This window comes from Coregonus lavaretus, assembly GCF_964263955.1.
Source record: "Coregonus lavaretus genome assembly, chromosome: 10".
NCBI classification, from domain to species: Eukaryota; Metazoa; Chordata; class Actinopteri; order Salmoniformes; family Salmonidae; genus Coregonus; species Coregonus lavaretus.
In genome coordinates this window covers 20,666,267-20,680,751 of record NC_139997.1, presented here as the reverse complement: position 1 = coordinate 20,680,751, position 14,485 = coordinate 20,666,267, and the positions used below count along the sequence as shown (strand labels likewise).

At 43.5% G+C, this 14,485-nt stretch overlaps 1 protein-coding gene across 1 annotated transcript in view; it reads right to left on the bottom strand.

Annotated features, from left to right (window-relative positions):
* The window catches only part of LOC311136220 (opioid-binding protein/cell adhesion molecule-like), a gene marked incomplete at both ends in the record, with an annotated part of 195,865 nt that extends 182,975 nt beyond the window's left edge, over window positions 1-12,890 (bottom strand). Inside the window, one exon of the mRNA XM_084170338.1 lies at window positions 12,718-12,890. Within this exon, the coding sequence (XP_084026464.1) occupies window positions 12,718-12,890 (173 nt within the window). The remainder of the gene's footprint in view (window positions 1-12,717) is intronic.
* Between the last annotated feature and the right edge of the window lie 1,595 nt (window positions 12,891-14,485).

The following is a 14,485-nucleotide window of genomic DNA, read 5'->3' as shown; positions in this document are numbered from 1 at the left end:
AGAATCCATTGCACCTACAGCTGCCTGTTCTAATTGGTTCTTGGCCAGGCAAGCCTGTGGGGCCGGCAGACAGACATGGAGAGGGAGGAACAGTACCAGAATGTGTTGCAAACAAGAGGGATAGAGAGCAGTTGCTTAGGTATCTCTACCCGACAAAACATCTAATTGATTGATAGTTGTTATTCATCAGTCTTAAAAGTATGCCTTATCTACTTTGAAGAACTAATGAAATTGTGATTTCGTCAGACAGCAGGCAGCTAGGCTACTAGCCTAAATAGGATGACTCTTTGGGGAGCACAGAGATAGGTGGCTGGCTGGCTGATACTACCTGAGCAGAAATGAGATGATGACTTGGAATTAAATAAAAAGTAATCTAATAAAAAAAGGTAATAGACAAGTGATAAGCAGTAATGGGCAGTCACTACCATCATTAGGGTTTTATTAATTACATAATAAGGTCATCATGCTAAAAACAAATATGTAATAGACAAACAAAATATTGTATTTAAGTAACGTAATGTTAATAAATGATGGTTAGCTTAATAAGTGAAAGTAATGGGCAGTCACTACCATCTATTGTTTTATTCTGTGTTGTTACAGCATTCAACCCACATAATGCATTTATAAAAAATAGAAATACATTTAAACCGAAATTGAAAACCGTGATTATTTTTCAAAGGACGAACCTAAACTGTCACGGTTTCGGCCGAGGCGGCTCCTTCTCCTTGTTCGGGCAGGCTTCGGCGGTCGTCGTCTCCGGAGTACTAGCTGCCACCGTTCGATGTTTCATGTTTGATTGGTTTTGTCTGTTTGTTACACCTGTTCATTGTTAAGTGTTCATTAGGCACCCTATTTAGTTCTCTTGTGTTTGGTCAGGTGTTGTGTGTAATTGTTCGATGTCACGTGTAGATGTTGGTCCTCTGTTCTGTGCTCTCTGTATTTTCGTATTGTTTGAGAGAGTCCTGCACGTTGTGCACATTTACTTTGGACAGTCCAGTGTACGCTTGTTTCGCCTGTGGCCTGTTGCCGTGTTGGCTTGTACTGTCGGACTTCACTAAAGACATCTGTTTTTTGAATCTCTGTGTCCTGCGTGTGATTCCACGTTCCCTCTACACTCAACCCTGACATAAACCGAATCAACCTCAAAAAAGCAATAATCGCTCAGCACTAATATTTTGAGTTAGCAATCTTGGTAATGTGTTTTGAGTTCTAACTATTTCAGCAGTGGTGGAGAAAGTTACACAGTAAAATACTTATTGAGTAAAAGCCTAAAAGTATTTGGTTTTATATACTACCAGTCAAAAGTTTGGACACACCTACTCATTCAAGGGTTTTCCTTTATTTTTACTATTTTTTACATTGTAGAATAATAGTGAAGATATCACAACTATGAAATAACACATATAGAATCATGTAGTAACCAAAAAAGTGTTAAACAAATCAAAATATTTTATATTTGAGATTCTTCAAACAGCCACCCTTTGCCTTGATGACAGCTTTGCACACTCTTGGCATTCTCTCAACCAGCTTCATGAGGTAGTCACCTGGAATGCATTTCAATTAACAGGTGTGCCTTCTTAAAAGTTAATTTGTGGAATTACTTTCCTTCTTAATGCGTTTGTGCCAATCAGTTGTGTTGTGACAAGGTAGGGGGGTATACAGAAGATAGCCTTATTTGGTAAAATACCAAGTCCATATTATGGCAAAAACAGCTCAAATGAGCAAAGAGAAACGACAGTCCATCATTACTTTAAGACATGAGGGTCAGTCAATACGGAACATTTCAAGAACTTTGAAGGTTTCTTCAAGTGCAGTCGCAAAAACCATAAAGCGCTATGATGAAACTGGCTCTCATGAGGACCGCCACAGGAATGGAAGACACAGATTTACCTCTGCTGCAAAGGATAAGTTCATTAGAGTTACCAGCCTCAGAAATTGCAGCCCAAATAAATGATTCACAGAGTTCAAGTCACAGACACATGTCAACATCAACTGTTCAGAGGGGACTGTGTGAATCAGGCATTCATGGTCAAATTGCTGCAAAGAAACCACTACTAAAGGACACCAATAATAAGAAGAGACTTGCTTGGGACAAGAAACATGAGAAATTGACATTAGACCCGTGAAAATGTGTCCATTGGTCTGGAGTCCAAATTAGAGATTTCTGGTTCCAACCGCCGTGTCTTTGTGAGACGCGGTGTGGGTGAACGGATCATCTCCACGTGTGTAGTTCCCACCGTAATGCATGGAGGAGGAGGTGTTATGTTGTGGGGGTGCTTTGCTGGTGACACTGTCTGTGATTTATTTAGAATTCAAATTACATTTAACCAGCATGGCTACTTCAGCATTCTGCAGCGATACACCATTCCATCTGGTTTTGGCTTAGTGGGACTATCATTTGTTTTTCAACAGGACAATGACCCAACACACCTCCAGGCTGTGTAAGGACTATTTTACCAAGAAGGAGAGTGATGGGGTGCTGCATCAGCTGACCTGGCCTCCACAATCCCCTGACCTCAACCCAATTGACATGGTTTGGGATGAGTTGGACCGCAGAGTGAAGGAAAAGCAGCCAACAAGTGCTCAGTTGGAAAAGCATTCCAGGTGAAGCTGGTTGAGAGAATGCCAAGGGTGTGCAAATCTGTCATCAAGGCAAAGGGTGGCTATTTGAAGAATCTCAAATATAAAATATATGTTGATTTGTTTAACACTTTTTTGGTTACTACATCATTCCATATGTGTTATTTCATAGTTTTGATGTCTTCACTATTATTCTACAATGTAGAAAATAGTAAAAATAAAGAAAAACCCTAGAATGAGTAGGTGTGTCCAAACTTTTGACTGGTTCTGTATATATAAAATAAAACAAGGTAAAATGCCCCACCAACATTAGACCAATCATGTTCTGTGTATATTTGGTGTAACGTTGGTGGAATATCCTTCTAACCCTAAGAAAACTGGACACAGGAATGTTCTTGCAACGTTCCAATGAATATACTTAAGTATCAAAAGTAAAAGTATAAATCATTTCAAATTCCATATATTAAGCAAACCAGACAGGACCAGTTTCTTGTTTTTTATTTATTTACGGGTAGCCAGGGGCACACTCCAACACTCAGACATAATTTTCAAATGAAACGTGTGTTTAGTGAGTCCGCCAGCAGTAGGGATGACCAGGGATGTTCTCTTAATGTGTGTGAATGGAACATTTTCCTGTCCTGCTAATCATTCAAAATGTAACGAGTACTTTTGGGTGTCAGGGAAAATGTATGGAGTAAAAAGTAAATTATTTTCTTTAGGAATGTAGTGAAGTAAAAGGTAAAGTAAGCAAAAATATAAATAGTAAAGTAAATTACAGCTACCCCAAAAAAGACTTAGGTAGTACTTTAAAGTATTTTAACTTTAGTACTTTACACCACTGTATCAAATTAATTTCTAAAGAGCCAAAAATAAATCTGATCATTCTTGATCCTATTTTGACAGGTAGCACATCAAAATGTCAATTATGCATTCCCTGAAAATGTTAGCTGAAATAGGTAACGTATTTCTTGAATCATACAGCTGTATTGTTATCGAGCAAAATGGGTCAATTTATTGTGATATTACTTTTTGCCCATATCACCCAGCAAATAAGAGCAGGCTTGGCCATTCTTATGACAGATTTATCTGGGGTGATCAGCTATACGGAACTGGTAACAAATGGCTAACAAATTACAGTAGAAGAGCGTGTGTCTTCAGGTGCTTCAGGGTTTGCTTAGTAGTTCTGTTCTCACAGTATCAACCTACATAATCCTATAACATTTCCTGGGTAGCCAAACATGAATTTGCACAAAGGGGTCAATTTCAATTTCCCACACCCCATTACAGTGTTTTGGTAATTTCTTGAATAGCTTACCAGGGGTCTTAAAATGGCTTCAAAGCGAGGGAGTGAAAAAGACGGAGAAAAAAACAGAAATCATCAAGAAATCATACTGTGAACCGCCCCTGTTCCTCAGTTTAGTGAATCCCCACTCCTGTAATCCACAGGAAATACAAGATGATTTCCATTTTTTAAAAGTGGCTGGTGAATGTAGGCCAAGCTGGTTCCACTGCATATGTCGGAGACAATACAATCAAATCCAATGACAGCGAACTGTGTCTCCCTCTTTCTCTGTTGAAGATTTGTGGGTTTATATGGCACGTTCACCCATTTGTTTTGATAATACAAGTCAGACTTCCCCAAGCTTTTAATGGGATGGAAAGACATAAGTCAGGAAAACAAAATACAATTTAATACGACCAACAAAACTGCAGTCAGCAAAAATGGCCCGTTTCATTAGTGTCCGGGCCAAATGGGTCCTGTGGCTGTGTCAGAATGGAATAGGCCTAAGTCTTGTGGAAAGGTGTAGTGAGGTAGATAGCCAATTCTGACAGACCTGGAAATGACACAAACAAAATCATGTTTGACCGCAAATTCCATTCCCTAGGGGGAGCCTTTGTGGAAGTCTATGATTGTGTTTTTTTGTGATTAGTGCGATCCCTGCGGGGATAACGAGTGGCTGCCAGTGTTTCTTGGCTGCAGTGGGTTAATGACAGAGCTCACTGCATGCCAGGGCCCCTTAGCTAAGGATCCGTGGTGAATTCACAGCCCTGGATCTGATATTGAGCTTTTTGGTTCCAAGCCAGACCATGCAAATGGCAGCACAATGCCATTAGCCCCCTGACATCGGGGACAGAAATAGCTGACAAACAGCTGTCTCAAAGACACACCCCATGGCAGCCGGACAGCACTCCCTCTCCTCGCTTCGTCTTTGATAAAAAGCAAAAAATAACAGGTTCAACTTATCAACGGTAAGCCGGACGAAAGACGTGAGGTACGTGCATGTACAGCGACACTGCACCATTAATTTGCATAATGGCTTCTCAAAATCTTGTTATAGTTTATTGTCTTGAGTATCCCTTTCCTTCCACATCCACTCTGCTACTATTTTCCTTGTCTCCCCTGAGTGTTCTCTGACCACATCTCCAAACCTGTCTTGGTCTCCAGATGACAGCATCTGGTTAATTGTAAATTGAGGACAATGCATGAAATCGTGGAGATGATAGATGTAAGACTAGATGAGGCAAGGTGAGGGGGGAATAGGATTACAAAGATAATCCCTAACATCCTTCGGTGAAATCAAATTATCACCTTCTCAATCTTGGTCTAGGGGTAACTTCGGGGAGAAATTAAATATATCTTTGAAGAGGGCTTGAACAACTCTGACAGTAACATGGACTGGCAAAATAAATCTCCATGTTGAAATTGTTGAACAGCTGTAACACCCTGGCTCTGGGACTCTATATGTTGAGCCAGGGTGTGTTCTTTCTGTTGTGTTTATTTCTATGTTGGCTAGAGTGACTCCCAATCAGAGGCAACGAGTGTCAGCTGTGGCTGGTTGTCTCTGATTGGGAGCCATATTTAAACTGTCTGTTTTCCCTTTGTGGTTGTGGGTTCTTGTTCCGTGTTGGTCTATGTTACCTAGGACGTTACGAGTCGTTTGTTGTTTTGGTTTACTGTCCGTGTTTATCGCTAATGATAAATAAACATGTTCGTTCATCACGCTGCGCCTTGGTCCTCCTCTCTTGACGACGATCGTGACAGAAGAACCCACCATACAAGGACCAAGCAGCGTGTCCAGGAGCAGGCAGACTGGACATGGGAGGAAGCGCCGGGAAAGGAGATGGAGAGGCTGGCGATGGCCCAGGTGGGCAAATCGTGGTCCTGGGAGGACATGCTCGGGGGCAAAGGGCCATGGGCTAGGATTAAGGCCCTGGCGAGAGAGGAGCAGCGGCGTCAGCAGTGTCATCGTCGGACGGACGAGAGGCAACCCCAAACATTTTTTAGGGGGGGGGGCACACGGCATGGGCGGCTGGGCAGCAGGAGGCTGCCACAGGGCGATTTGGAGAGGAGGCCACCGGGTTTTGGGGGCCAGAAGGCAGGTTGGCGGAGCCTGGATGGAGAGCAGAGCCAACTCCCCGTACTCAGGCATGGCAGCATGAGACTGGGCAGGTTCCGCGGTATGCGGAGCTGCGCACTGTGCCACGAGTGGTCCGGCATAGTCCGGTACGTCCTGTGCGAGCACCCCGCACGTGTTGTGCGAAGGTGGGCATGCAGCCAGGACGGAGTGTGCCGGCTCAGCGCTCGTGGCCTCCAGTGCCTCTCCTCAGTCCCGGATATCCTGCGTCAGTGTCACGTGCTGTTATGCCAGTACGGGTACACAGCCCTGTACGTCCTGTGCTGATGCCTCACACAGAGTGTGTGAAGGTAGGCATTCAGCCAGGACGGGTTGTGGCAGCTCTTCACTCCAGGTCTCCTATCCGTCTCCACAGCCCGGTCCGGCCTGTCCCTGCTCCACGCACCAAGCCTACGGTGTGCGTCGCCAGCCCGGTCCGGCGTGTCCCTGCTCCTCGCACCAAGCCTACGGTGTGCGTCGCCAGTCCGGTCCGGCCTGTCCCTGCTCCTCGCACCAAGCCTACGGTGTGCGTCGCCAGCCCGGTCCGGCCTGTCCCTGCTCCTCGCACCAAGCCTACGGTGTGCGTTGCCAGCCCGGTCCGGCCTGTCCCTGCTCATCGCACCAAGCCTACGGTGTGCGTCGCCAGTCCGGTCCGGCCTGTCCCTGCTCCTCGCACCAAGCCTACGGTGTGCGTCGCCAGCCCGGTCCGGCCTGTCCCTGCTCCTCGCACCAAGCCTACGGTGTGCGTCGCCAGTCCGGTCCGGCCTGTCCCTGCTCCTCGCACCAAGCCTACGGTGTGCGTCGCCCAGCCCGGTCCGGCCTGTCCCTGCTCCTCGCACCAAGCCTATGGTGTGCGTCGCCAGCCCGGTCCGGCCTGTCCCTGCTCCTCGCACCAAGCCTACGGTGTGCGTCGCCAGTCCGGTCCGGCCTGTCCCTGCTCCACGCACCAGGCCAGGGGTGCGCATCGTCAGCCCGGTCCGGCCCGTTGCTGCTCCACGCACCAAGCCAGGGGTGCGCATCGTCAGCCCGGTCCGGCCCGTTCCTACTCCACGCACCAAGCCAGGGGTGCGCATCGTCAGCCCGGTCCGGCCCGTTCCTACTCCATGCACCAAGCCAGGGGTGCGCATCGTCAGCCCGGTCCGGCCCGTTCCTACTCCACGCACCAAGCCAGGGGTGCGCATCGTCAGCCCGGTCCGGCCCGTTCCTACTCCACGCACCAAGCCAGGGGTGCGCGTCGTCAGTCCCGCACAACCCGTGCCTGGGTCACCGGTGCCTGGTAAGGTACCGGTCAACTGCTCCACTACGGAGCTGAAGCTAACCGCTCCTGCTAAGTCCAGTTCAGCTCCAGCCAGCGGGGCCAGACCGGACCAGGGGCGCTATGGGGGGTTTATTGGAGGGTGGTGGGCAAGACCGGAGCCAGAACCGCCGCCGAGGAGGAATGCCCACCCAGCCCTCCCCTGTTTTGCTCTAGTTGAGGCGCGGTCGCAGTCCGCGCCTTTAGGGGGGGGTACTGTAACACCCTGGCTCTGGGACTCTATGTTGAGCCAGGGTGTGTTCTTTCTGTTGTGTTTATTTCTATGTTGGCTAGAGTGACTCCCAATCAGAGGCAACGAGTGTCAGCTGTGGCTGGTTGTCTCTGATTGGGAGCCATATTTAAACAGTCTGTTTTCCCTTTGTGGTTGTGGGTTCTTGTTCCGTGTTGGTCTATGTTACCTAGGACGTTACGAGTCGTTTGTTGTTTTGGTTTACTGTCCGTGTTTATCGCTAATGATAAATAAACATGTTCGTTCATCACGCTGCGCCTTGGTCCTCCTCTCTTGACGACGATCATGACAACAGCAAATAGTTATATGCACCAACAAATTATTCTGCACTAACAAATTTGATGGCTAGTCTGTAAAGAAAATGGTTGTTACATTTAGCATTTTAAATGAAATGAAAATCAATGAAAATCAATAACACAATAATCAGAGAAAGATAAATTAATGTTTCCTGTGAGATGTCTTGTTGCCAACATTCATTCTCGTCTTATAATGTGGGGCATTGGCAGATTCCTTGCTAAACTACCACAATATTCAAGGGTTACATTGCAATAATGAGGTCACTGGTTGACAGAGGCTGTTGTACAAGAAAAACATTACCAAAATGATTGTGTGCCGAGCCTTAAATTGAATATCAATCAAGCCAATAAAGCAGAAAATGTCAATTTTAAGACATAGCACAATGCAGAAACTGCACTATATTATGTAGTAGACACAAAGATCTTGGCTAGTTAGCATATGAAGGCTTACGTATGTGCTTAACCCAACCTAAAAAAAATGTGGCTAACGATTGCTGTTCAGCAAGTTGAGGATGATTATACCACCACATAGAGAGGTCACATGGCTGTGGGACTAGACTCATCTGTCCAGGAAGATAAGCAGCTCAGAAGACCCTCAGTACACCCCGTCGCCATAGTGACATTCACCGCTGGTCGCTAATCGCTAACCTCAGTATTTTCAGATTACAGGTAGGTGGGGATGGAACACAAAATGTCTGGTAATTCACTTCGTTTTGCAAATGTGCAAACATCAGACAGCCACACTGGTCATCTTTGTACATCCACATCTCCCCAGAGTCATTCGAAAACTTCTTTAGTGCTATATTTGAAATGAGGACGAGGGAGAAAACCCCCAGCTTGAATGGCATGCAGCAGCCGGTCTTGTTTTAAGTGAAGTTAAGTGAGCAGTGCGCCTCTGCTCTGGAATTTTGTGCGGATTTGATTCAGTCCAGTAACTTCGGATTTACAGTGATAAGGAGAGCAGCTACAATAGTTGACAACATGGAAGGGACAAGCACCATGGCTGAGGAAAGATTGTATCAAAGATTGTATCAGAGAGTTTGAGGCAAAGTGCTGGGTAGAGTTCCCCTCCACCTAATGAGAGGTTTTTCTGCAATAAGTATGTGTTTATTTATACTCTTGCAGATTTATAGAGATTTATACAATGGGTTGGTCTAATCCTGAATGCTGATTGGTTAAAACCACATTCCAGACAGTGTCTATTGCACAAGTTACCACCGGATAAATCTAAGACGTTAAAATGCCTATTTAGTCTGTTCCATCTGACTGCACAATCCACTGTCTCATCAGCCCAGCCAAGCAATTTATAAACTTGATCTTCACAATAAAAAGCATCTAGACATTATCTCACATTTCTTTTAGACTAACATTTTGTTTTCAACAGCAGAGATTTATATAAACCTTGCAAATGTCGGAAAGACAGTAAAAAAAAGTATTTAGTCAGCCACCAATTGTGCAAGTTCTCCCACTTAAAAAGATGAGAGAGGCCTGTAATTTTCATCATAGGTACACGTCAACTATGACAGACAAATTGAGATATTTTTTTTCCAGAAAATCACATTTTAGGATTTTTTATGAATTTATTTGCAAATTATGGTGGAAAATAAGTATTTGGTCACCTACAAACAAGCAAGATTTCTGGCTCTCACATACCTGTAACTTCTTCTTTAAGAGGCTCCTCTGTCCTCCACTCGTTACCTGTATTAATGGCACCTGTTTGAACTTGTTATCAGTATAAAAGACACCTGTCCACAACCTCAAACAGTCACACTCCAAACTCCACTATGGCCAAGACCAAAGAGCTGTCAAAGGACACCAGAAACAAAATTGTAGACCTGCACCAGGCTGGGAAGACTGAATCTGCAATAGGTAAGCAGCTTGGTTTGAAGAAATCAACTGTGGGAGCAATTATTCGGAAATTACTTTTGGTAAAAACTCAACTCGTCGTGTTTGGAGGACAAAGAATGCTGAGTTGCATCCAAAGAACACCATACCTACTGTGAAGCATGGGGGTGGAAACATCATGCTTTGGGGCTGTTTTTCTGCAAAGGGACCAGGACGATTGATCCGTGTAAAGGAAAGAATGAATGGGGCCATGTATCGTGAGATTTTGAGTGAAAACCTCCTTCCATCAGCAAGGGCATTGAAGATGAAACGTGGCTGGGTCTTTCAGCATGACAATGATCCCAAACACACCTCCCGGGCAACGAAGGAGTGGCTTCGTAAGAAGCATTTCAAGGTCCTGGAGTGGCCTAGCCAGTCTCCAGATCTCAACCCCATAGAAAATCTTTGGAGGGAGTTGAAAGTCCGTGTTGCCCAGCGACAGCCCCAAAACATCACTGCTCTAGAGGAGATCTGCATGGAGGAATGGGCCAAAATACCAGCAACAGTGTGTGAAAACCTTGTGAAGACTTACAGAAAACGTTTGACCTGTGTCATTGCCAACAAAGGGTATATAACAAAGTATTGAGAAACTTTTGTTATTGACCAAATACTTATTTTCCACCATAATTTGCAAATAAATTCATTAAAAATTCTACAAATGTGATTTTCTGGATTTTTTTTCTCATTTTGTCTGTCATAGTTGACGTGTACCTATGATGAACATTACAGGCCTCTCTCATCTTTTTAAGTGGGAGAACTTGCACAATTGGTGGCTGACTAAATACTTTTTTTCCCCACTGTATATTGGCACGGGTGTTGTTAGACCCGAGACGAATTCGAGGGCCGGCAAACTGTGCCAATATATCCTCCAAACACTGGCTTCGAATTAGTAGAAGTATTTACTCCTGGTACCTTGTCATAAAGATATATACAGTGGGGTCTGAAATTAACACCCATGATAAAGATGAGCAATAATGACTGTATAAAATAAATAATTCAAATACTGAATTAATGCTCCAAAAGAATTGACAAATTATATTATTTTATACTAATATAATTGCTCAGAGAAAGAGATATAGTTTAATAAGTAATACATTTTATTCTCAAAAAGCCAAGGGTCAAAATGATTGACACCCCTAAAGAGTCTTATAAATAAAGTATTACAAAGTTTGGTATTTGGTATTTCACAAATATTTGTGGCACAAATGTCACTGTCTTAAAAGTAATTTAAAAAACTAATTCCACCACAGAGCAGTCAACACAGACAATATGAACACATTTGTCCAACCATAACAAAATGGATGGCTAATGCAGAAAGAGAGAATTGATAGATTCTGGCAGCACCATAACTTTCACAAATACGACAGGCAGCCATTGCGTCAGTCTTTTTCAACTAGCAGGTTTGGTTAGGTTTTCTTTATTTTTATTTTTTTATTTAACCTTTATTTAACTAGGCAAGTCAGTTAGGAACAAATTCTTATTTACAATGATGGCCTAGAGAATAGAGTGCAATAGAATGAGTGATACTCAATAAAATCTACTTTATTAAAAGGGGGATATTATTTTCAATGAAAACATTGAAAATAGTTGATTTAATGATTGAACATATAGATTTAACAGGCGATCAGTTCCTACAGTGAGCGCCAGGGAACCAATCAGGACAACACAAGGTTAGTGGTATTATTACTTACACATAAAAAAATACTTTGCTACAAAGTCTACTGTGTATAGTGTTAAATGTAACCCTGCCTTGCATAAAGCTTCCAGAATTCATAATTGCAGAAGAGCACTGTAATCAGATGAACTAATAGTTTTTATGACATAACATTAAAATACTTTTCTCTACTAAAACCTGTGTCTTTTTTATTTTTCAAAGTCCATTGCTTAACAGTGTATGTGTGTAAAGAGTGAAATTAATATTTTAAAATATATTGTAACCATTCTTTGCATAATGCTCAGCCCTGCTATAGTAGTTCACTAAACTACAGAGTATGTTGTCCATTGAAGTTGTTCTCTGGCTCTTTTGATATCCGATTCAGAATGAATAACAACAAGGTTTGTGGTAGTTTGAAAGGGTTTTTTCCACCTTAGGTCATGAGTGTTTCCAATTCACATGACCCGACAAGAAAAACCCCAGCCCTATTGTCATAGCACAGATGAAAAGGGAATATATCTATAATAATAATATTTTGTCATAGCCTATGAATATGACCCAGAGTTTTACCTGACCAGGTCATGAGATCAGGAAAAACTACAGCCCCCAGAAAAGACACATACAAAATTTGCCACACCACTTTTGAACCTGTGGCGCCACCTCTGTGTAGAATTGCAGGAAATTAACTTGAAAACAAAAAATTTTCTCCGTCGTCAAGAGGGGGGGCCACTAAAATGTTTTGCTGCAAGGTGGGAGGCCCCCCCAACCAAATCATGCTTAGGGCCCCCAAAAGGCCAGAGCTGGCCCTGCGTAATCAACAGGTGCAACCAATGGACTGGGTGGGGGGTGAATTTGACCATGTCAAGAGGACTTGCGGGCAGTGGGTTCTGAACAACAATGACACATTTAAAAAATATATATATATATATTATTGTTTCGGGAAATTATCCCACCACCCAAAACAGCACTTTGGAGACTGGAAGGGCAAAGGAGCATGTGCTCTGCACAGGTAAAGCCCTATCTGTGCACATGCCTGCATAGGGGCTTCTTCCACCATAAGCACCTTAGTTCAACACCATTACACAACAACAATCATTTGGAGTTAATTTTAACTGATGTTAAGGACTATTGCTTCAGAATGAAGTGTCTGGTATATAGGCTAATCCTCTGGAATCCCTCTCAATGACAAATGTACATGACACGTAAATTACCATAGCCAACATTTAGAATGGTATCATTTAACCTGACATAAACCACTCTTCTTGTACTTTCAATTGGCAAAGCAACGTTGGACTCATAGTTAGCACAACTTTTTATAACCATGCACACGCAATGAGTGTAAGAATAATGAGAAAGTGTTTTACCTGAGAAAGACGTTTTCGCCTTGCCTGACAGTAATATTGTCCATCACTTTACTATCGGTTTGGGATTCATCTTGACTGTGGACAGGCAAACCTGCGGGGACAAGAAACAGCAGCCTGAAAGACAGAACTACCAGGCACTTCCAAGACACTGCAAAGTATCCACAAACATCCATCTTCGGTTTATAAATCCCACTGCTTGTCGAGACACAATGCTTCCGTTGTTTTAAAAGGCAAATGCGTATAACCGTCCTGTGGAGCGAGCGCGGGTTAGTTAATAGCCTACTGTTCATCTGTTAATCCAAATATGTTTTCCTGGTGCAGCATAACCTATGCAAGAGGGTAGCTATCCTTCCTGCGCAATCAAAAATATATCGGCAGCCTGTTCCATTCTGTTCTGCAGCTCGCATGGAAATGTTTACTTTTCCTTTCCAAATGGACCAGCTGCTTGTATTGATGATGACAGTGCGCAATTTCACGTTCAAGGAAAATTAACGGTTGCCGTTGTGGACAGCATGCAGAGCAACCCCAAAGCAGGTATTTCGGTTGAGATGACGTGATAAAACTTCAACCACTGGTGCCAAATGCGCAGAAAAGAGCACAAACAACAACACTCATGCGTGATTATCTCGTTTCAAACATATGCAGACTTTCTTGTGATTGGCCCTATAAAATATAGTTTTAGTGATCTCCACCATCCCTTCAGCACTGTACCGAGGTGCTCGGGGTTTGTTGCACATTACAAATAGGCAGGGATAGCAGCACTAATGTCCGAACGATTATCAGGTTAATTGAATCCATTATTTTCCCAATCTTTACAAGTATGCACCACCAATTTGAGTTTGTTGCTAAACCCCCTCACAGTAAGAGCTCTGGCAAGTGGAGGGAGAAAGGGAGAGAATGAGAGGGGACGGGCGGGGCGGGGCGGGGGGTTGTCATGGTAGCAGGGACCTGGTGAATCGCTCTGTACAGGTGTGTGGGCATTACTGTTAATCAAATCAAATTGTCTTTGTCACATGCGCCAAATACAATCGGTGTAGACCTTACAGTGAAATGCTTACTTACAAGCGCTTAACCAACAAGTGTTAAGAAAGTATTTACTAAAATAACCTGAAGTTAAAAAAAGAAAAGAAAAGAAAATAGAAAAATAACAAATAATTAAAGAGCAACAATAAAATAACAGTAATTTGACTATATACAAGGGGTACTGGTACAGAGTAAATGTGTGGGGACACAGGTTAACCGAGGTAATTTAGGTAATATGTAAATGTAGGTAGAGGTAAAGTGACTATGCATAGAAAAAAAAAACAGAGTAGCAGCAGTGTCCCGTTGGTAAGATAGTCTTGATCGGAGCTCATCCAGTTTATTATCCAATGATTGCACGTTGGCTAATAGTACGGAAGGTAGAGGCGGGTTACCCACTCGCTGTCAGATTCTTACAAGGCACCCCGACCTACGTCCCCTATATCTCTGTCTCTTCTTCATGCGAATGACGAGGATTTGGGCCTTGTCCGGTGTCTGAAGTAAATCCTTTGCGTCCGACTCGTTAAAGAAAAAATCTTTGTCCAGTACGAGGTGAGAAATCGCTGTTCTGATATCCAGAAGCCCTTTTCGGTCATAAGAGATGGTGGTAGAAACATTATGTACAAAATAAGTTACAAATAACGCAAAAAAACACACACAATATCACAATTGGTTAGGAGCCCGTAAAATGGCAGCCATCTCCTCCGGCGCCATTATTATCAAGGATTCAATTGTAAACATGGATACA